Source organism: Chelonoidis abingdonii, chromosome 1 (genome assembly GCF_003597395.2).
Source record: "Chelonoidis abingdonii isolate Lonesome George chromosome 1, CheloAbing_2.0, whole genome shotgun sequence".
NCBI lineage: Eukaryota > Metazoa > Chordata > Testudines > Testudinidae > Chelonoidis > Chelonoidis abingdonii.
In genome coordinates, this window is record NC_133769.1 from 230,969,799 (window position 1) to 230,992,339 (window position 22,541).

The following is a 22,541-nucleotide window of genomic DNA, read 5'->3' on the forward strand; positions in this document are numbered from 1 at the left end:
AGTGCACTTTGTTTATGTTAGTAGGGATGTTACTTATCTTCCTGAGCGATCTCAATGAAACTTTCATGGAATACTCCACAATCCTCTCCCAAAGGTTTCTGTGGATTATGACATTATTTCTTCTGCTGCTGTAGGACACTTTCCCATGCCACTCAGCAATGAGTTTGGCTGGCACCACTGCAGCATATAGGCTACAGGAACAGGCAGCTTCAGGGCACCAGTAGCAGCTGTGTTCTCTGTGCCTTTGCGAACCTTAGGAGTGAGATATCAACTCAAATCACCACTGCTTGTGGAAAAAACAGTGCCAGTAATCAGTGTCACTGCCCTATATTCATGGAACAGAGCCTGAAGTTTTACAGCTTCATGCAACAGAAAATCCTTCCTACCCCTCACCCTTGCTCTGCCATACTTGCTGGGGCTAGGGAGCATTGCAGTGCTGAAGCAGTCCAAAGCTGAAGTGTTAATAAGCATTTCTTATTAAAAGTGTTCATGGGAATAAGTGAAGGGATATTTTAAACTTATCTATCCCTTTCCATGGTGATTGTTAATCCAATGGTACATACGTCTGTTTTTAATCAGCAGCTTCTGGCATGGCAAATTTGAGGGGTGCCCCGTTCATGCTCGCAGAATGCCTCACAGTCATGGGGAGAAAGAAGAGGACTAGGGAAGACATGCTCAGCAAAATTACGTTAAGCTACTGCTGCACTGGACTGTGAACAAAAGGGCTTGGAAAGCCAACATGACTGACAGCATGGAGAAAGACAGGAAAAAGGCCCAGGAGTCCTAGCAAGACAAGGATATGGAAACACATAATGGGTCTTCTCCAGCAGCAAACCAACTGCTGCAGATCCTACAAGTCCAAAAATCTAAGACTCCCACCCTTTGCTGTCCTTGGAAAACTCCACGGTCACCACTCCCTACACCCCCCAGCCCCCCAACATACCACATGCCATCACAGGCAGAATCCTTATCCATACACCACGCTATGCCAGGGGACAACAAGGAAGACCACAGCTTCACATACACCAACCGTGTGGTTCTCCCAGGTCAGGTTATGTCTAGCCACAACCAACTACATTTGTGCACTCGAACAGACAAATGTTTACATCCTTTCTAATTTTAAATATTCACCTTTTAATTTAGGTTAACAGTTTGTATAACATTCCCCCCCCCCATATTGATTTTCTGCACTCAATGAAGTTCTATTTTTGGAGAATTACATTTTCTATTGGTTTATAACAAATATTTCACAGTGCATAGCAGCAAAGCAAACAGTACATGAAGGATACACACCAAGCACCACATAAAATTAATAGATTCAGGAAAAACCTGCACACTTATAAATGCACATAACACACGACAATTCTTAGCAGCACCCGAAGCTCCAGGCCCAGTGAACACTCCAGCACAGAACACTACTGTGACTGACTACTGAAGTGCTCTTTCAAAACCTCCCTCAAATGCATAGCTCCACGTTGGGCTCTTATAATAGCTCTGGCATCTAGCTGTTCAATGTCAGCAGACATGTTCCACTTCCACCTTTGCCTCACATATATTATGCAGGATGCAACAGATAGCTGTAACCACTGCAATATTTTTCTTACTGTGATCCAATCTAGTGAGTAAACTCCACCAGCATTCCTTCATCTAGCAAAAGCACATTCAGTGGTCATTGTGCACCTGCTGAGCTGATAATTGAATCTTCCCTAGGTGCTGTCAAGGTGGCCAGTGTATGGCTTCATGAACTAGAGGAACAAGGGGTAAGCTGGGTCCCCCAGAATCACTTCTGGCATGCCAACATTCTCAATGGTAATCCGCCAGTTGGGAAAGAACGTTCCTGCTTGTAGCTTTATGAAGAGTCCTGTGTTCTTAAAGATGCGAGGGTCATCCAGCTTCCCTGACCAAACCACATCGATAGGTGAAGCAACACTGGTTATTCATCAAGACTTGCATAACCACAGAAAAGTAGCCCTTTCTGTTGATGTATTCTGTAGCAAGGCAAAACAGGGATATGCATGCCATTTATTGCACCATTGCAGTTTGGTAAACCCATTGCTGCAAATCATCATGTCCTTCTGCACGCTGCCGAGAGGCACAGTCCTGCACAGAAGATGATTAATGGCCCTAAACACTTGCATGACAATGGTCCCCACTGTGGATTTTCTAACTCCAAAATTATTTTACACTATCTAATGACAATTTGGCAATACAAGGCTAGAGTGCAATCTCATTCATTTCTCCACTGTCAATGCAGCTCATTCTGGTGCCCCTGCACTAGAGGGCTACAGTGAGCTCAGATTCAGGAATGCAGCTTCTCTCATCCCAAAGTTCTGCAGCTAATGCTGGCTGTTCAAATCCTACATTACAATGCCAGCTTGGCAGTCAGTGCTCATTTCTTGTGCCCAGAACTGGAGCTTCATCTGAAGCTGCTCTGTGAATGCCACCCAACAACCCTGAATGTCCCTCAGCAATCTGTTGTTGAAGAGATCATCATGTCCCCCTTTGCTGAAATACTCCTCTGGGTCTGCAAATACAGGACAATTGTGCGTCCTGTATTCGCAACGTTCATTCATGAGATAATGCAGAGCTCTGTGGACTCCATGCTTCTGTCAAAGATAGCAGGAACCAAAAAGTGCCAAGCAGGTTGGTAAGATATTTTCTAAAAGGCACAAAAAAATACTGGTTATGGATGAAGAAAGTTGCATGCTGGGACCTTGACCACTAGCTCCCAGAGACACCTGGGCTAGTATTCCTAGCTAACAAAACATGAAAATTTCCCGAAAGACAATGCACAACATGGTGGTGTGTGACACACGGGTATACTTACCCTGAGTGTACTGCACTTTACAACAACAAAAGCACTTATGGTGGGTATGTGTTACATCAATGGAAGCAGCCAAGTGTGCATGCACCTGAGTGATTTAGTGGCTGTATGCCAACATAGCTTGCGTTGACCACAACTTGTACTGTAGACATGGCCTTACTAAAAAATCTAAAAAGAGTCAGCTTCTCAAGATAGTAATAGAGTATAAATGTTATTTTCTATTGAGGTTATGTAATTTAATTCTGAAAACCTGAATGGCTAAAATTAGAAAAAAATTTTTATAACTCATCGTAGTCCAATGCTATTTTTGTCTTCTCATACCCTCTATTATTTGCAGTTAAGGACAGTGAATAAAACTCTATAAAACTAAATTTAGCTTTCACGCTCCATTTAGTTTCAGTTGCTTAACTATATAAAAGAACTATAAGAGAGATGGTATACAGGTAATCAGTTGCTTAACTAAGGTCTGTTCTACATCCTACCCTTCTTACACTGTTCTAAAAAAATAGTGCTTAAAATATGACGTTTTTGATATTTGACAGTATTTGACTAATGTTTGACTGTCATTTGACTATTAATTACTGTAGTCAAATGTCCAACCCTAAAATGGTTTCCTGCCTTCAAGTCATGTTCAAAGACCTGGTCTACCTGGAGGGATGGAGGGGAGAAGGGGAAGAGAGAGAACGATCTAAGTTACACAACTTCAGCTACGGGAATAAGCTCTCGTGGCGGTGGAGTACAGAGTTGACGGGAGAGCACTCGGGGATCGATTTATCTAGAATAGACGCGATAAATCAACCCTTGCTGGATTGATTGCTGCCCGCCAATCCGATGGGTAGTGTAGACATACCCCAAGAAAACTATATACACTCAGTGTTTTAAACCTTCTCTACTGCTGAAGACTAGTCTACACTAGAAGAACTAGTAGCGGATCTGGTGAAGAAGCTATAAGCAGACAAGAGACAGCTCTTCTGTCTATTTAATTACTCCACCTCCATAAGAGGCAGCAGCTATGTTGGCAGGAGAAGCTCTCTGACCAACACAGTGCTGTCTCCACTGGCGCTTAGGTCAGTGTAATTTACGTTGCTCAGGGGTAGAGATTATTCACTGAGCTACATAAATCATACCGAAGTAAGTGGTAACGTAGACATGCCCAAAGAGACCAGCATGTGGTGCACGCTCCTACTGAAGACAACATCAGTTAATGCCTGAATTTCCAGTTTGTAAAATTTTAAGGTATGAATAGCTGTGACCAGGTAGCTATTCTAAAGATAGTTTCATATGGTGTATAAAATTGCTCGGCCCAGGAGGTTGCTACTGTCCTTTATGCTGGTTACAGGAAAGGGAATGACCTACAAGGCTGGGTGGATTGATTTAAATAAATTTTCATCTTGATCTGCATTTGTACTTTTTAGTTTCTTGAAGAAAGGCAGACACTCATTGGTTGGTAAATATTAAAGCATGTTGATCTGCAGCTAAATATGTCCTTAAAACCAAATATTGTAAGGTATCCTTGTGGTTAGCAAATAGTAGTATATCTATATACTAGGGCTGTCAAGCAAATAAATTGCAATTAATCATGCAATTAAAAACATTAAGAGTTACTAATAGCATTGTTAAACATTAAATAGAATACCATTTATTAAAATATTTTGGATGTTTTCTACATTTCAAATATATTGATTTCAATTACAAACACTCACTTTACATTCATTTCTGATCACAAATATTTACACAAAAAAACAAAAGAAATAGTATTTTTCAATTCACCTAATACAAATACTGTAGTGCAATCTCTTTATCATGAAAGTTGAACTTACAAATGTAGAATTATGTACAAAAAATAACAGCAGTCAAAAACAAATAATGTAAAACTTTAGAGCCTATAAGTCCACTCAGTTCTATTTCTTGTTCAGCCAATCACTGAGAGGAACAAGTCTGTTTACATTTGCAGGAGATAATGCTGCCGCTTCTTGTTTAGAATGTCACCAGAAAATGAGAACAGGTGTTCGCATGGCACTGTTGTAGCTGGCGTAGCAAGATATTTACAAGCCAGATGTGCTAAAGATTCATATGTCCCTTCATGCTTCAATCACCATTCCAGAGGACATGCATCCATGCTGATGACTGTTTCTGATCGATAGCAGTCCAAAGCAGTGCAGACCAACATATTTTCCATTTTCATCATTTTAGTCAGATGCCATCAGCAGAAGGTTGATTTTCTTGTTTTGGTGGTTCAGGTTCTGTAGTTTCCGCATTGGAGTATTGCTCTTTTAAGACTTCTGAAAGCCTACTCCCCACCTTATCCCTCTCAGATTTTGGAAGGAACTTCAAATACTTGTAATCAGAAAAAATATGAAGTGAGCACTGTACTCTTTGTCTCCTGTGTTGTAACTAAAATCAATATATTTGAAAATGTAGAAAACATCCAAAATTATTTAGATAAATGGTACTCTATTATTGTTTACCAGTGCAATTAATCGCATGATTAATCACGATTAATTTTTTTAATCACTTGACAGCCCTAGTAGAAACTCATCCAGATAGAAACTTTGATAGCTAATTTTATTCTTGATAAATATCCTTGATAGCTATTATTTTATTTATACCAAATTATGTCAGAATACATTGTTCTATAATAAACACCTGTTCCCATTCACTAGTGTAGTATCCTCCCTAAATAAACTATGAGAGTGAACTGGCAGTTTTCCTTTTTTAGGGTTGGTTCTGAAAAAAAATCATATGCTTCCATTGCTGTTTTTCTAATGACTGTAAATAAACATTCACTTGAGGCAATGTTCTAAAACCAAGGAAGAAACTAAATCTTCAGAAGATATACTGGAGCAGAACAGAAGATCAACATAAATTTTTCCCAATTTCCAAAAATATTACTAGGTCATTTTCTATCACTAATGGCTGATCTACATTGTATTGTCTTGGAAACTTATAGTATGTTGAGCACATTAGAGCCTGCTGCGCTGCCTCACATCCAATGCAGACACTATTTTTCTGGGATTATTTTTGTGAAAAAGAAATTAATCATACTCGTAAGAACCAGTGGATATGTTCAGCAATGGAAAGTTATAAACTTCCAGCATGAGTCAAGTAGATATTGACAAGCTTATAAAAACCTAGAAATATTGCAGAACAGGGGCAAAGCCTTATCTTACTCCACAAGAAAAAAAAAATTAATTACCGCTGGACTACCGATGTTGATTTTGTTGCTAGTAGCATTGAAATCTGTTTTATTATTGTATATTGCAGTACTTCATTATCAGAATACTATTATAATGAAATTCCTCTTTAGATTTACAGAGGAGTTATGGAGACATACATAAAAGTGAAAACAACTACAAGTGCTGAATTTTTATGTTGACTGCAACAATTTCTATCAGAAACCTGAATGTTTCAACCAATACATTCTGCTAATGCAATGAAATAGCTGAATCAGTTAAAATATCTTTGAATTAAAGAAAAAAAACCCTGCTATTCTTCCATAGTTAATGTGTATTTTCACACTCTTAAGTAGATGAATAACTATTTCTCCAAAACCCTTTTACAAGAAATAGAAATTCAGATGTACTCTTGGTATCTGTTTGCTATACAGATTACTTACAAGATCAGCGTATTTTTTGCAGAGAGCTGCCAACTTTTCTTCTGGAGTAGAAAGCGTGTTCAAGGCTTGCATCAATAACAGTACTTCTTTTCCTATGGATGAAAAAAAATTAAATACTGAAAAAATCCTATAAAAGCTTTTTCTCTGAAAAGAGTTCTGTATTAATGATGATCTAGAATGTTTTTAATGGCATGCTAGTTTAATAGCTGCATATTGTTTTACTAGAGAATGGCAACACAAGTCCCTAAAAAATAATGAATACATATAATTAGCTTGCTGTTTGTAGAGTTGTATAACATAGGGTGGTAGTATATTTAATCCAACTGCAGTATGCACAGAGCCTTAGACCACAAGAATTCTTTGACTTCCATAATTTCTTTTTCAGAAGATACAAACCAAGAAATATCTGATACGCTTTGGAAACCCGAGATATAAAATTCAGATTTTGTTATGAAACACAGAGATATACATCAGCTGAACATAAAAAGTGGTCTGATATACAATCATCTTCAGTGTACGTAACCCAAACAATGCAGCATCATAGTCTTTAACAACCAGAAGTTAAACCGATTAGTCTATTTCCAATTATTAAACTGAATAAAATGCAAGAAGTAGAACAATTTGTGACAGTGGATTAGATTTTGAAAACGTTAATATATTAACAGGTGAGGGACTTTTTAATATTAATTTCAACCAGTGACCTTTTAAAACATGTTCTCCCATTTCCTGATAAGGACGACAAAATACCATTTGGCAACAAAACTAACGCTCCTGAGAATGACTCAGATATTGCCAGGGTAAAATGTGAAGCCATTTTTTAAGGAAACATTAAAACCACCATCTTTTTCAAAACACAGAACTTGCCGTAATTTAGAAGCCAAACCCTAAAACAGCACATACCTAAGGTCTTCTCTTTGTTTTTTTCAGTCTCCGGATCTTGTTGGCCATCAGGTGGCTCAGTACGGGTTTCTTCTCTCCCAGGAGTCTCCTCTCGTGATTCTTGAGTACAGTACGTTGAACCCACTGGCTTTCTATTTTTTGTGATATAATCTTCGTCGTCCAATGCACTTGTACTTTCTATGCCATCACAATTAGACTGCAGATGTTGCAAAGTTGTGTCAGATTCAATGCATTTGCTGTTCACCAACTGATCCTGGGTATTCATTCCGATCTCGCAAATTCCAGTTTCACCTGCTGTACCAACCATAAACTACAAAAGGGGAAGTAGTAATCAGATAAGTTACCAAGATCAATTTACTTGAAGTAAAAAACCTCTACCGTATTTTCAGTATACATAAACAAGAATCCAAAAAGCTACTGTATCATTAAGTTGAACCGCAAACTGTAGTCAATACTTTTGGAAAAACTAATATTGTATGTATATAAAAAGCAGTTTTGCTTTTCACTGATAGCAATATGTAAAAATGACCAACTTACCCCCAAATATTTAAGTAATGCAGGCACTACACTTGACAATAATTCTCTCATAAGAAAGTAACTTGAAAAATTTAGGTACACAGGACTCCAGCCTGTTTTTTTTAACTCATGGAGCAGGTGAAGTAGTTACTCCCTGGAGATACTCCTCAACACACACACAATGTCACTGAAACATCACTCTGTTAAGGATGAATCAAGCTAAGAATTATCTTCAATGGCTTGTCATTCCAAGAAGTGTAGTATTAGAAGAGTTACATGCTAAATTATATTTCCAAGCCAAAGTGTTCCAGCAGCTTAGACTAGAGTATTAAAATAAGGACACAACTGCTCCATTGGTCAAAGTATATGGAATCAAATGAAAAATACCGTCAGACACAGTTAACAGGCGTATTAAGTTAATTTTCAAGTAACACCACTCAAATAGGATCCTCAAAAAATTTAATAAATCATGAACCAGCCTATATTCAAAATGTGATACAATCTAAAAATTACTGAAAAATCAGAAAGCCACATTTAATAATTTCAAAAATATTACACATGCATTAAAAACACACTCTCTCTGACCTTTGCATCCCCAGAGTCAGTTTGAGAAGCTGTTTTTCCCAACTGAGTAAAACAAATCACAATATATATTCTCAAATGCAAGAATACTGAACCCACACTTAGACAGTCCTTAATTACTGGTGAGACTAAAGTACAAAACAGATAGACGCCATCCTGTATAAGCTGCAGGACCAGTAAATGCCAGCAGCAGTTAATGAAGTCTGACAGCTACTTTATGACTTCATTTCAAAGATTAAAGATATTAACATTTCAAATAATAGTTTAAAAATGGAACAAGGAAACATACAGGAGGGAGAGAGGAAAGAGGAGGAAGAAAAAGGACATTTTTATAATTTCAAGCGTTTAAAAATGCTCCTGGAAAATACACAGTGGAACATGAATGTTATGTTTTTTGTAAAATAAAAGTAATGGAGTTAGCAAGACACACTAATAAGCTGATTTAATATCAGTTTCTTTTTAATTTAAACTCACAGAACATTAATAAAAATATGGAGTAGGATCAAGAGTATGTGCAATTTTATCTTTAAAGTCATATTTCACCTTTCTGAAAATATTACAGCAGCAAAAAATATCACATACTAATTGGCTCTGGGTTTAGAGTATCAAGACACATTGTCTGTAATTCTGTGGGTAGACAATGCCATCTCTGTAAAATTCATAAAAATCTGCCTCAAACTGATATGAAGTTCAGAAGAATGTCAGTACCTAACTGTAAGGTAAGCTGTAGTTCTCTCTGGTGACTGGTCTATGCTAACTTGCGAGACATAGTTCTCTTGGTGCCATACTGAAGCCCACTATGGACCTCTGGAATTGAACAGAAGGTGGCCACGTCCTTAACAATTGTAAGTCTAAATGCAACTACTCTTACCAGTGAGTTCTCTCATCCATGAAAAACACCAGACATAGTCAGTATAATCATTTAAGGATAGACAATATCAGAGCCTGAATATTCTAACCTGTATGCTCTAATCAAGAGCCAGGCCAACATCTTGGCAAATGAATAGTTGGGACAAAAAATTCCTGCTTTTTATGATCATGCCATTACAACAACATGTATAACATACTGGCTATTCAAAGGAATCATGATTGTAAAAGTAAATGTTCTTCCAAAACCCTTCAAAATATTTAAGTGAATTTTAGAGATAGAAAGCAAGAGTTTGACAGTAATGAAATCTATTCTTCACAGCACAGGTATATCATGGGAAGTAGCAATACAAGTTTCCCCAAACTGTGTCTCAAACATAACTTGACTACCAATTTTAGGGGTGAGAAACCATGGGGTACAACATATATGGACTAACCAGCATGACATTTGCAAGGGTAAATGTCTCTCCAAGTTATTATAAGGACATGTCTACATGCAGTGTTGCACTGGTATTAACTTATGGTGTGACTTTAAACTGATTTTAAAAGGTTTAGAAGTTGCAAAATGGGTTGTGTGCTACTCATTTTGGTTTTAAATCAGACTTATTCCAGATTAATTTGATAAAGAACAAGTTTTAAGCTAATTGTCTACACATGGGTTTGCCCTTGTTTAAATAATCTGGTGCAAATTTCTCTGTAGAAAAGGCCATTTTCTTTTTTCACAAAAATGAGTAGACTTGTTCAAAGAAACATAAGCTATCATTAACAGTATGCATCCACAGATAATTCACCTCTGCTTCCTTCTATGTCTTAAGAAAAAATACAATCTTTGGTTTTAATGATATAATATCTGTCACTGTAATATTATGGTAAAGAGCCCTGAAAATGCCAGTAATAAAAAAAACTCACAGATCCAGCCATCAGCTATAAAACTAGTTAAACCTCAACCAAACTTCTCATAGGTCGCATATAGTCATGTTTATTAATAGGATGCAACATACCTTAATAAACCCTTTAACAATTAAGAACATAGTTATCTCATCTATGCACATAAACCAAATCAATTTAATCCATTTCTCATCTCAGAGCAAACAGACTTTGAAAATTTCAGATCTACAAAATACCTTGTCAGTGGAACCTTTGACTTTGTAATGCCTAATACATTTCTGGACCACTATACTGCTTCTGTGTTCTCCAGGGCTGGGCCAGTGGCAGCTCTTGCGTTGTGCGCCAGGGCTAGGCGTTGTGACCTGGGATTCAGGGTTGCAGCGCCACTCCAGTTTGGCCCTCCACACCGCTGACCAGGACAGAGGGGTGGCTTGGCCAAACCAGAGTACCACTGCAATCCAGCACACCTGGTCACATCTGTGTTGTCATCTTAGAGCCAGGCTGTAAACTCAACTATTATCTAGCTTTTAAAATATTTCTTGCCCAAAGAGATGGTGAGTGACAGACGCTAGCTGAAATCAAGCCTGAACAGGTGATGTATTTTGGGGAAGATCCAAGCCATAGTTTGAGCCTCAGGTTTGTGCAAAAACATTAAACTAACATTTTGATGACTTTTTAAAAAATAAAAATAAAAAAATAAATAATAAAGAGACTACTGCATCTTGGGGAATCCCTTGTTCAAATGGCCTCACATTTTTGGACCACTAACCCTATCTCAGGCTCCCAGGAGGCATAACAAATCAAGACAATCGGAGCAAACTTGTGGATTTCAGAGTACTTAGAAAAATTAACTCGTAAATGGTAATGTAGTCTCAGCCTTAATTACAATGATTCTTCTGCCCCCCCATAATTGTAGACATTCACTGAGTGTGTTCTTCAACATGATCAAAGTAGTAAAGATCACAGTGTGCACATATCAAACTACAGGGCAGACACACAACTTGGCCAATGGTAAGTAAGGCTACAAATTTGTTGCGGCAGGGGGAAAGTCATGGATAATGTGATTTCCCTTTTGTCCGTGGTTTACCCCACAGCGGCAGCTCTTATCCTGTAGGGATGGGCCTGGATTCCCACTAAATCATATGCACATGTGCAGCAGGACTGGAATTCTATTGCAAGCCAGAGTATTTGCATGCAGCCTGATGTCTGAGTAAGAGGGTCATTCAAGGTGAAATGCCGTGACCGTTGACCTGAGCAGCACCTATACACTACAAATCTAAGTCCTGGCCTCAGCAGCTCTTTCCAAATATATGTTATGCACATTAATTGCCCTCTGCCTGCATACTCTAGAGGGGATCCTTCTTGAAGTTTTGCCTTGGCAGCAAAATTTCTGTTTTAAGAGCAAATATTTCAAATTTCTCTAAAATCTAATGCATAGCCAGATTTTACTCTAAAAAGGAAATTTTTAATTTTTTTATTTACAGGAAAAAAAGTGTTCATTAAAGAGGGAAAATGAAAGACTAGTGGTTGCTTACTAGACAGTAATGTAATGACTTACTTCTAACCCATTTCCTAAACAGTGGGACCGAGTGTGATCAAAGAAAATAAGTAGTTACAACTCTCATGAATGCCATCATAATCAAAGGGCATCAGGAAATGCATCCGGAGACCCCTATTCTAAGAACTGGCATTTGTTCATACAGATTTATCATGAAAGACACAGGAAACAACTTCAACTTTCTATGTTTGTTCAACCTACATAAACCAAGCATTTACACTTTTATTCACCCCTCAAAGTGCTGCAGTTTTTGTGAAAAAGGGAAATCTCGTTTTGCAGAAGTCTGCATGTGACTAAAAGGTGATGACCTTTTCTTTCAGTAATCCATGCCTGTCTCAACTGGAGACTGGATTACTGAACTGTCTTCTACATAGGTATTCTCCAAAGGTGATTTGGAAATTTCACTAAGTGCAGAATATGGCATATCAGATGTTTAGCAATGCTTCTCACAGAAAACACATTACCCAGTTATTTGCACTGGCTTCCTGAGGATGGCCCCACAGATCTTCCCCACTGTTGGTCCAACAGAGCCAGAACCCAAATACATTTAGGACATACTTCTTTCAAGTTTTATCATCTCAGTCTTCTGTGAGGGTGACAGATTAAGAAAGAGATGCAGAAGATATTTGTTAGAAAAATCTCAGGAGAAGCTCACAATTAACCTGCAAGATCTGCAAAAGTTTTTGTTGTATGTTTGTCTAGAGCAATGAATAGCCACCTATTTAAAAATAAAAGTAAGTAAAAATGAAAACAAGAGTGAAATTGGCTAGTTTGCTTTGAGTGCCAAGCTGATGAGCAACAAACAAATGGTAAAAGATCCCTTCACCTTAAAGTGCTTTGCAAGCTCTCTAGACACAATCATTTCAGATACCTGATATGCAAAACTTCCAACAGCATATTGTCTAATAAATGCTAATTCAGTACAAAGGCAGAAGTACCATCTACTGAAATTACCATTATCAAATCCCAGGTCTCATCATCAGCTTCCAACTAGATTCGATGCTTCTAGGTTTAAGATCTGACAGGATCAATCCAAGGTGGCATGCTTACATGGATTAAGAAAGTTTTCAATAAGAGAAGATACATAAAACGAATAGTATGGAGAAGGCATACTCTGCCCCATACAAGCAAAAGGGAATCGATGAAGTTAAAAGGCAAAAGTTTAAGAAAGACTAAGAGGAAATCTCTCTCTACACACTGAGCTGTGAAACTCATTATTGGCAAGACAAACAGCTTAGCGTTTAAAGAAAAACTGACTTTTTAAAAATAAGACTTATCTCCAGGTTAACTGGCCAGGATAAAGAGTTGTGCTTAAGGACATATGATAATCACTGGCTGAAGTCAGAAAGCAACTTCCCTTCTGGTCACCCTAAAGCTTCCAGTCACTGCTCTCTAAACTTCTGAACTGATCACGGAAAGGGTATGTATCAGATGATGAAAATTAGCCTTCACAGTGCACTTCCCACTTTCCTCAGAGTTATCATTTCAGGCGATCTATAGGCTTAAGATGGCATCACTGCTACTCATTCACATTTTAACTTAGATTCTCAAACACAACTGCATTGCAATCTAAAACACTGGCACTGAACAAATGGCTGCTTAAGTGCCTGAGTCCACAGGACTCTGCATGTAAGAAATTATACAGAAACCATATAAAACAGAAGGATGTCTGAAAGCTTAGGACTGATTGCTGGACAGAATACAGTTTGCAGCAACTACATTGTTTATAGTTAAACTAAAATCTGATCTACTCTAAACTATAACACAAGTCACAGGACATGGCTATAATACTGCTTATCTGACCAGATTATAACAACATACTTAAAAGTTATAGTTTAGTCAGGACTACCTGTACCTTTGCATTTAGTTTAACATCACAGATTGACCCAAAATACTGAGACACTAGCTACCATCACACATCTCAAAAAATCTTTCTTCACAGTCAAGTGCTTGCAATTACCATACCCCTCTCAAGCCAAGTCCTTTTGGGGAAGGAGCCTGAGAGGTTGCACAAAACACAGACACCCTGGTGCTTTGATAACCAAAAGAGATTGATAGTTCCTCTGCAACTGCTCTCAAAACCTAGGAGACTAACTTATCAAAACCTGACAAACGCAGTCTCAACCCCAGAGCAAAGGCCAGGACCCATACTGGAACTTACTCAAGATGTCCATGTCCAAAAATGAGGCAGTATCACACTTAGAAAATAGGAGTCAGTGAGCTGTGATGGTTACTATTTATCATCACAGAAGAGTTTGAAGCATGTGCCAAAGATTGAACCTCTGGTACTGTTCAAGGTATACCAAATTACTTCCGGATACCTTTATGCTGATACACCAGTCAAAAGACAAGCGTACCATATTAGTTCAGGCGCTCCTTTGAAGGAATATTTGACTTATACTGCTCATTTGAAAATCCTGTCTTTAATCCTGCCACACTTGCATTACTTTATGACTATACAAGAGCCTTGTCGTCACTAGGAAAAAAAGGTGTTTTTATCATGTGTCAGCTAATGCATTAAAATCCTAGTGTGGATAAGACAGTTCATAGTTTTCACTTGTTAGATGGTTGCAGTAAACCCTTGGCATCCCTTCCTCACCCTGATAACATGTGCAAACTATGCCTTGCCCACACTAGGATTTTAAATATATGATAAAACACAACTTTTTTCCTATTGTGGACACACCCAAAAAGACTAGTTGCATGGTACATATTCCTGCAGGAGTCACCTAGATCCATAATCATTTTGGCAATATTGACTAACATCATCAACTAATGTCCTTGTGACAACATTAGTTTATTGTAGCTCTTTTCAGAATGCTCTCATTAGGGCTGCTCTATTGCTTGCAGCAGCTCAAGGCTCAATAATATGAGCGTTCATCAGATTAGGCTATCATGATCACATTATTATGCACATTTTTTTTTTTAAAAAAAACACAGACTATGATGTGACCGATTGTGATAGCACGCAATACTGAACTTAAAAAAAGATACAACATACATACATTGGTCCTTTTACTACTTTCTTCAATTATTAAACGTGAAATTTTAAAATTCCATTCTATGCTCTCTATAGTATTTATTTTGTGCATGTGTCAAGTTTGACAATGAATATCAATGACAGTTTCCCTTTCGGGTTCTTTGCAAGGTTTCGGTTTCAAACACTGCAGGAGAAAGTTAAGAACAGTTTTCAACTGGTTTTCTTTTAACTAGACATTTCTTTTGATCTTTGCAGAAGTTTGTTTTGAGACAAATTTAAGTTTACAGTACTCCTTTAAAAACCAATGCTGATGATCTTGGCCACATTCAAGGCCTGCTTCTTGAGCCTTGTTCAGACAAGTATGTACACTCACACACCTCTTGTGTTTAAGGATCCTACTATTCCTTGAAAGCCTACTGAATAGTAGGGTTTTTTTTCCCCCTGTGATGTGCCTTGTGGTATGAAACTCAGCTGAAACTGAAATCCATCTAATTTTTATTCACTCTCTTAAAAACACCTTCAACCATGATTTGCAAAAAGGGGGTGTGCTAAATTGCTTCTTTATGTTGCATAAAGACCTGAAAGGTAGTTCGTCCTACTCTCTTCCCCACACTCCACTGTTCTCACAGTTTTTACATTACAAATATCAACAATATCAAGTGTTTGCAGAAGATTTCTTTGGAGGACCCAGAGAGCTTCAACTGGAACTCTCTCAGACCTTAACTGAATTAAAAAAAAAAAGCGTTGATTGTTTAACAAACCAATCTTCTAACTGTTTAACTCAAATGCCTGTGACAGGTGTTAAAAAAACACAAACAAAAACAGTTTTAAACTGTGACTCACTTTCCCTCAATCAGGTTCCACTTCCTTAATTCTACAATCCTACTAGTTCTCCGGTCATCCACAGTATCTCTCTCAAAGACAGGGTAGACAAGATCTGAGTTTCTAATGTAAAAAAGTGACAGCCTATTTAAAAAAAAAGTCTGAGGCCTTATTTACACAAAAAAGATTGTATCAAATTTTTCTCCATTTGTTTTGCTTTCCAACTGTTGTTTAAAACTACTATTTGCCCAATCTCTCTTGCTCTACCTTTCAGTTCTTTAATGAAATTTGATTCCTCTGTTTGGCTGTATGCTCTTATTTTAAAAGGAAGGAAATATTATTATGTAAGTTGCTTTTTAAAATTGTTATTAACATTCTGAATGCTTTGGTAAGGGGCACTGTTTAAAAAAAAGGTAACCATAAGAGACAGAGTTCACTGGGATAGTAGAAACCAGGATGTTTGCAGAAAGAATGGCTTGTGATTCTTGGAAGGAATAGTTTCACTGCCTCTTGAGGACTTTCCATTTGCCAAAACAGAAAACTTCGCACCTTGGAAAGTTACCTTTCCTACTACAGGTAACATGCCATGACAGACACTAGAAAACCTATATGAGTATGACATGAGATACTGGAGCAGAAAAGAAGTAGTGAGAATATACTTAGATCAAGTCTTACCGCGTTATAGGTGAAACCGTGTTATACTGAACTTTCTTTGATTCACCCAAGTATGCAGTCTCCCCTCAGAGCACTGCTTTACCACATTATAACCAAATTTGTGTTATATTGGGTGGCATTATATCGAGGTAACGGTGTATTACACTCAATAGCGTATATATAAATGGCATCAGGTGTTTCTATCCTCACAGTACTCTGTCCACAAACAAGTGTGTTTTTATAGGTCCACACAAGAGAAATATTATGGCTTTCTTGCAAGAAATAGAAACAAGGACTACTGTAAATCCACCAAGCTATAATATCACTCTTAGTAAGATTTTATTAAGAATATTGCCTTTTTTGGTTTAGAAGATATGGAAAATTAAACTATTAACATTACCTTTGATTCATACTATATAAAAAATGTCCACTTTCCCTGTACAAATAGAAATAGGATCAGACGACACCACCTTTACTCATGCACTTCAATGAGACTATACTGGATCAATTCTACTACTATATGGAGAAAATTTAAACAAATGGTACAAAAATGAGAAATGGGCAAAGGCCATCCTATCCTGTAACAAGCATTCTACAACTACAATACAGATACAGCCCCCACCCCTTGCTGAAACGACCACGTGATCCATTAGATGACAATACTAGTTCCTACTACAGCCTGCCCAGCTATTCCCCAGGACAGCGCGGGTGCGGGGGGGACGGGGACGCATCACCCCAGGGGTAAGTGCCACGAACTGACCAGCCTGAGCCGACAGGCCCACGGGCTCTCTGGGGTGCCAAGCGCGGAGCCCTACGAGCGGGACCCCAGCCGGGCAGGTGGCTCGGGAGGCCTGAAGCGCGTGCGGAGCGCGCTCTGGGTCGTGCCGCAGCCCCCCGGGAACCACTGCAGAGCCCGCCGCAGCCAACCCCCTTCCCCGTCACACGCGCAGCTCCCGCGCGCGCTCCCTTCCTCCCTCCGCGGGAGCCGGGATCTCCGAGGCTGTGCCCGGGGCCGGGAGGCTCTGGCCGGGGAGTGGCCCCCAGCCCGCCCCCGGGAGCGGAGCCCATCGTGAGGCTGGGGCTGAGGCGCTGCCTCGCACGCCAGAGCCGCCGCCTGCACCAGCCGCTCTCCAGGCGNGGGGCGGCGGACGCGCCAGCTGGTGGGGAGATCCCGACAGCGCGCGCGCCAGGCAGTTACCTCAGGGCTGCCCCGCGCTGCCGCCGCCGCCTCCTCCCGCTGCCCCAAGCTATGGCGCCGGCTCCGTCCGGACCCTACAGTGCTGTTGCCACTGCCTCCGCCGCGCGCTGCTTCGGCTCCGCGCGTCGCCATGATGTGACGGCAGCATCCAAACAAGCAGCCCGTCGTCCCCGTCCGAACCAGAGACACCGGAAGCGCTTGTGCCGCCCCCCCGCAGCCAATCACTGCGCAGCTCTCCCAGTCACGTGATATACACTTTTTCCACCAGGGACCTGGGCGGCCGGGGACCCTGAGCGCGACTCCCGCCAGCCCGGAGATGGGGACTGCTGTTCCCAGCATGCTGTGCGGATGACGCAGCTCGCGGGTCCCATCAGACTCCCTCACTTTGGATCACGCCGGAGCAGAGCATGCTGGGAGCTGCCGTGCAATTCCACCTCCCAGCGGCGCGGGACAGTGGGCGGTGCAGCCTGCGTGCGACTCTGACGGCAGAACTTCCTGGAGCGCGAGATGCGGCTCCCCGCGGCGGGGTCTGCAGCGCTATGGCAACGCCGCGAGCAAAGGGTGGGAGAGCGGCGCGCGCTCAGGCCGTGGTGCTCAGTGACGTGAAACTGGCCCGGGAACCCGCGACGCTGGAGGTCACTGCGCAGGGGCGCCAGGGAACCTTACAGGCGCGGGTCGGCCGGAGAGGGGGATCCTTGCCAACGGCGTGCGAGGGCTGCGGGCCGCGCCAAGCCGGCGACCGCCCTTGCGCCCAAGGCCAGAGAAGCAGCTGTGCCCGGGGCACGTGGCCGCCTGGCAGAGCAGCAGCAACGCTTCTTTTCTTGGCGCGCACCCAGTGCTGGAAAGCGAGGGGACGCTGCAGGTGCCCTGACGGGCGGGCCAAGAGGCGCGGTTACCAGTGAAACCTGATATTTGTTCCTGAAGCAGATAAATGGGGCCGACCTATAGCCAAAGTGGCAAAACTTTTAATTAAAACTACACCGCAGGGATGTAGGCCAGTGGTGGATGATGTGGGTACAGCTATAGGGCCATGACACAGCCGCCAGCAACACCCTGTGTGTGTCGGTGGAGGTATACTCCTCCATCACATGTGATGGCACAGAAATTGACAGAAGCATTTGTGAACCACTGCAACTTTGACTACATTACAGTGCTTACAGCACAGCAGCTATGCCAGGTTAGGGCTGCTAGCGTAGATGCTCTTAGGCAGGGGCTCTCAATCTTTCTAAGCTATGTAGCCTTTTCAGGAGATTGTTTGCTTAACAAAATAAGACATTAAAATACAAAAGGGGCACAGCACACTTACTGAAAAACTGCTTGTGTTCTCATTTTTTCATATTATAAGGTAAATCAATTGGAATATATACTTGCATTTCAGTCTATACTATACAGAGCGGTTTGAACAAATCATGGTATGAAATTTTAGCTTATACTGACTTTGCTAGTATTTAGCCATTGTAAAACTAGGCAACTATCTCGCTGAATTGATGTACCCCATGGAAGACCTCTGTGTACCCTTAGGGATATATGTAGCCCTGCTTGAGAGCCACTGCTCTACCTCCCATCAGCTTAATTACACCAGCCCCTGCAAGCTGAAGCTTTACTGACATCTTGCTGTCCACACTGGTGCTTAGGTCAGTGTAATTTATGTCACTCAGGGCATGGCTTATCTACCTCTCTGAGCAACATAAGGTATACCTACCTAATCTGCAGTGTGGACATAGCCTAAGTCTATGGAAACTTACATTACTAAAATCAGCATACAGCAGTTTAGTTTGTCTTTGTATCCACTCTGCCATAAACCCAATTTACATCACTAAGTGCCCTCTTAAAGTTGCAGCACTTTAATTCAGTGCAACATCACCCCTTTAGTTAAGGTAATACAACTTTACAAGTAGGACAAAGGAGGGAAGGTAACAGGGGCCCCAGCTAAGAATGAATGTCTGACTTACCTTCTGCCTACAAGCAGACATTACTGCTTGTTTAGGTGAGCTGTGGTGAATTGAGGATGCTACAATTCCTGCTTTGCAGAATGGCAGTTCTAGTACCAATAGAGTGCTCTGGCCTAAGAGATGCAGGAGTTTCAAGTAAGGTAGAAGAGACTTCAGCAAGAAGCTCTCAAGACGAAGATCTATATAAAGATTTAATTATTGGTGGGAAATTATGTCCCATTCATATGCCCCTCTTTTTTTGCCCTGTATTTGTGTGTATTAACTCTCATTTAAGTATTTTATTTGCTCTTGTTCTAGAGCAGTGGTTCCCAACCTTTTCATCTGGCGGGCGCCAGACAAAGGACTGTGGCGGCGGTCAAACACCCACCAAAATGCTGCTGAATTTCTGCAACAACACCTCTCGATGACGTTGCTTGTCAGTGGCAAGCGGAGTCATTGAGAGGCAATGCCGCAGAAATTCGGCGGCATTTCGGCGATGTTCAACCGTCGGCCAGGATGTGGGCACATTTAGATGCCCGCCCGCGGGCACTGCGTTGGGGACCCCTGCTCTAGAGCATCACTTTGAAAACTAAGATTTAGCCAACTCTGCTGTTTGGTTTGCGACACGTATGAAAAATGTGTGGCAATACTTCTAAGAGTCACCACATCTCACTGCAGTATTTGTGGTTAGGGTGACCTGATTTTCACAGAGAAAAAACTATGACATCTATCACAAGGATGAGGCTATGCCAGGTCAATTTGTCTGGGAATGACACTTCAGTATATGTAGCAAGATTAAAAGGCTGCTCTCATCTCGATCAAACAATCCCCTTCTCTGTTGCTTTGTGCCCCTATGATTCAACTCTACTTTCAAGAGGGCTAGATGAATGATTAATGGGAAGAAAGCATGGACAGATGATAAATAATATGTTGTGCGAAGGAGGCAAACATGCATTCTTTGAAACAGTCATCAATTTCCTACCTCAGGTGGCCAGTGTGGAGGCGGTTACAACATTTTTTTTTTTTTTTTTTTTTTAACTGACAAATGCCTGCACAGGCCTTGAAAATACAAACATTGCTGTTTCACAAGGAGATATGCTTACCCTATTCATACTACACAAAATCATACTATGTTACTAAAGGACGTAACATCTAATACAGGGTGGCTGCTTATCTTTGTAGAAGTTATTCGTATAGGGTAGCATCTACTTAGAAGCATGGGATAAAATCCTACGGTATCTGAACATGTTATAGGGACACTATTGTGGAGGGGAGAGGAAAAAGCATGATCAGATCTGTGAGACAATAAACGGACAGGTTTCTGTGGTGTGATAGGAGCAGAGGTAAAGATACAAAACAAGTTCTCACTTGTGGCTAGGTGAGAAGGCCTATGGGAGGCAGAAAGGATCCAAAGGTCCTGACCGTCTCCTCTTCAGTGTAGGACAGGCAACGGTTTCCCTGCCACAGGAATGGAACACAGTTTGTATGTTAATATTTACCAATGTTTATATTACTACTGTGCCCTTCTATAAAGCATCTCAGGCTTACAGCAATATATTAAACATCACTCCTTACTCATGGAATAGGGAAGTATTATCCCTATTTAACAGATGAGGAGACTCACGTACGGAGAGAGTAAATAACTTCTAACTGAGCTAGGAAGACAAATCCCACATCCAGTCAGGTGCTCTAGCCACCAGATTTTCCCTCCCCAGCTACTTTACACTTGTAAAGATGATCTTCACTGAGAGTAAATCAATAAGCTTTGAATTGCTTTCAGTAATGTTAAGGCTTGGGTCCATAAGAAAGTTATTGCTAGCTTTAATGGCTAATTTAAAGGCTCATAAAAAGTGTTCTAGATCGTCATAAAAATCATATAATCGTGACTCAACTTAATAGCAACTTTCTTTCAAACAAAGGGGTCTAGTTCTTTTACCAGTATATGGAGAACTTGTACATATGCAGTTGTACGTTGATGGGAAAATAGGCCTCTTCCCCAGCTGGTTCTGAATTTCGATGCTCCAGATGGGCCTATGCTGCTGGCCCTTCTCTGGAACAGGAAGTCCTCCCCCCATTTTCTGCTGCCACTTCAGGTGTGGGACAGAACCATGGGAAACCCTCATTTTGTGGTGTGCCAAGGGCCTAGATTCCATTAATTTGGCCCTGGCACTATGTTAACAAGTACACAACAATTAAGAATTGATCTTGCACTCTCCCCAAACCATAATAAAAATGAACAGGTTCTTTCTGAAGGGGAGGGAAAAACCAATTCAACTCTGAACTACGGAGGGGGGTGGGAAAAGGAAGCCCTCTCCCCTACAGTTGGTGCTGGCTAGCCTGCCTTTATTTTTGTTAAAGTAAAAGCTTAACCATAAGACCAACTGCATTGTGTTAGGGTGCCAGAAACAGATTAGTACTTACCAATGCAGTAGGAGTCTGAAGAGGCAGTTCCAGCAACAGAATTTTCCTCAGACAATAAACAGATTAAAAAATATTTTCAGCTGCAGTGATTTTTTACAATTCTAGCACTCTACTTTTTGTTAATGCCAGTGGTAAGGACCAGCATAATTACTATATGAAAAAAAAAATGTCTTGGTAACAACTCATGTGAAAGATTAGTGCTAGTGAGGAAGGTTGAGGCAGGCATAATGAGAACAGATACCATCATTTTCCACAGTCATAAGCCTTGTGTGCAAAGGCCACCTACCTGGCATGCCACACTTCACAGTACTCTGAAGTGCACAAATTTGAACTAGGATGAGAAAACTACCATAATTATTTCACTGGAAATCGTATCTCCAGCAGGAAAAGCTATTCTTTTACCTCCCATTCTACTCTCTTTTTGTAAGCTGTTTTCCTTTAAAAATTAGCATGCTTGCAAAGATCCTGACTGATAATACTGGAAACTGAAATGCCATTTATGAGAGTAGGTCGGAGCACATGCACTATAAATGCAAATTTGCATTTGCAAATTATACCTGAATGGTAATATACAGTCACAAACTTCTGATAAGATGACCATTGGATGATGGGTTATGTAAAAGACGGTTACTCACCGTTGTAACTGTTGCTCATATCCATTCCAATTAGGTGTGTGTGCGCCGCGTGCACGCTCGTCGGAAGATTTTTACCCTAGCAACACCCGGCGGGTCGGCTGGGTCGCCCCCTGGAGTGGCACCGCTATGGCACTGAATATATACCCCTG

At 40.7% G+C, this 22,541-nt stretch overlaps 1 protein-coding gene across 2 annotated transcripts in view; it reads right to left on the reverse strand.

Annotated features, from left to right (window-relative positions):
* The window catches only part of TXLNG (taxilin gamma), a 41,145-nt gene extending 20,350 nt beyond the window's left edge, over positions 1 to 20,795 (reverse strand). Inside the window, exons 1-3 of one of the 2 annotated variants that reach the window (XM_032774299.2) lie at positions 20,705 to 20,795; positions 7,341 to 7,650; positions 6,441 to 6,532 (exon numbers count right to left, since the gene is read on the reverse strand). In XM_032774299.2, the coding sequence (XP_032630190.1) occupies positions 6,441 to 6,532; positions 7,341 to 7,647 (399 nt within the window). In that variant the 5' untranslated portion in view covers positions 7,648 to 7,650; positions 20,705 to 20,795. Of the gene's footprint in view, positions 1 to 6,440; positions 6,533 to 7,340; positions 7,651 to 17,405; positions 17,764 to 20,704 lie in introns of those variants that run through there. The other variant, XM_032774297.2, reaches the window with a different exon arrangement.
* Positions 20,796 to 22,541: the final 1,746 nt, after the last annotated feature.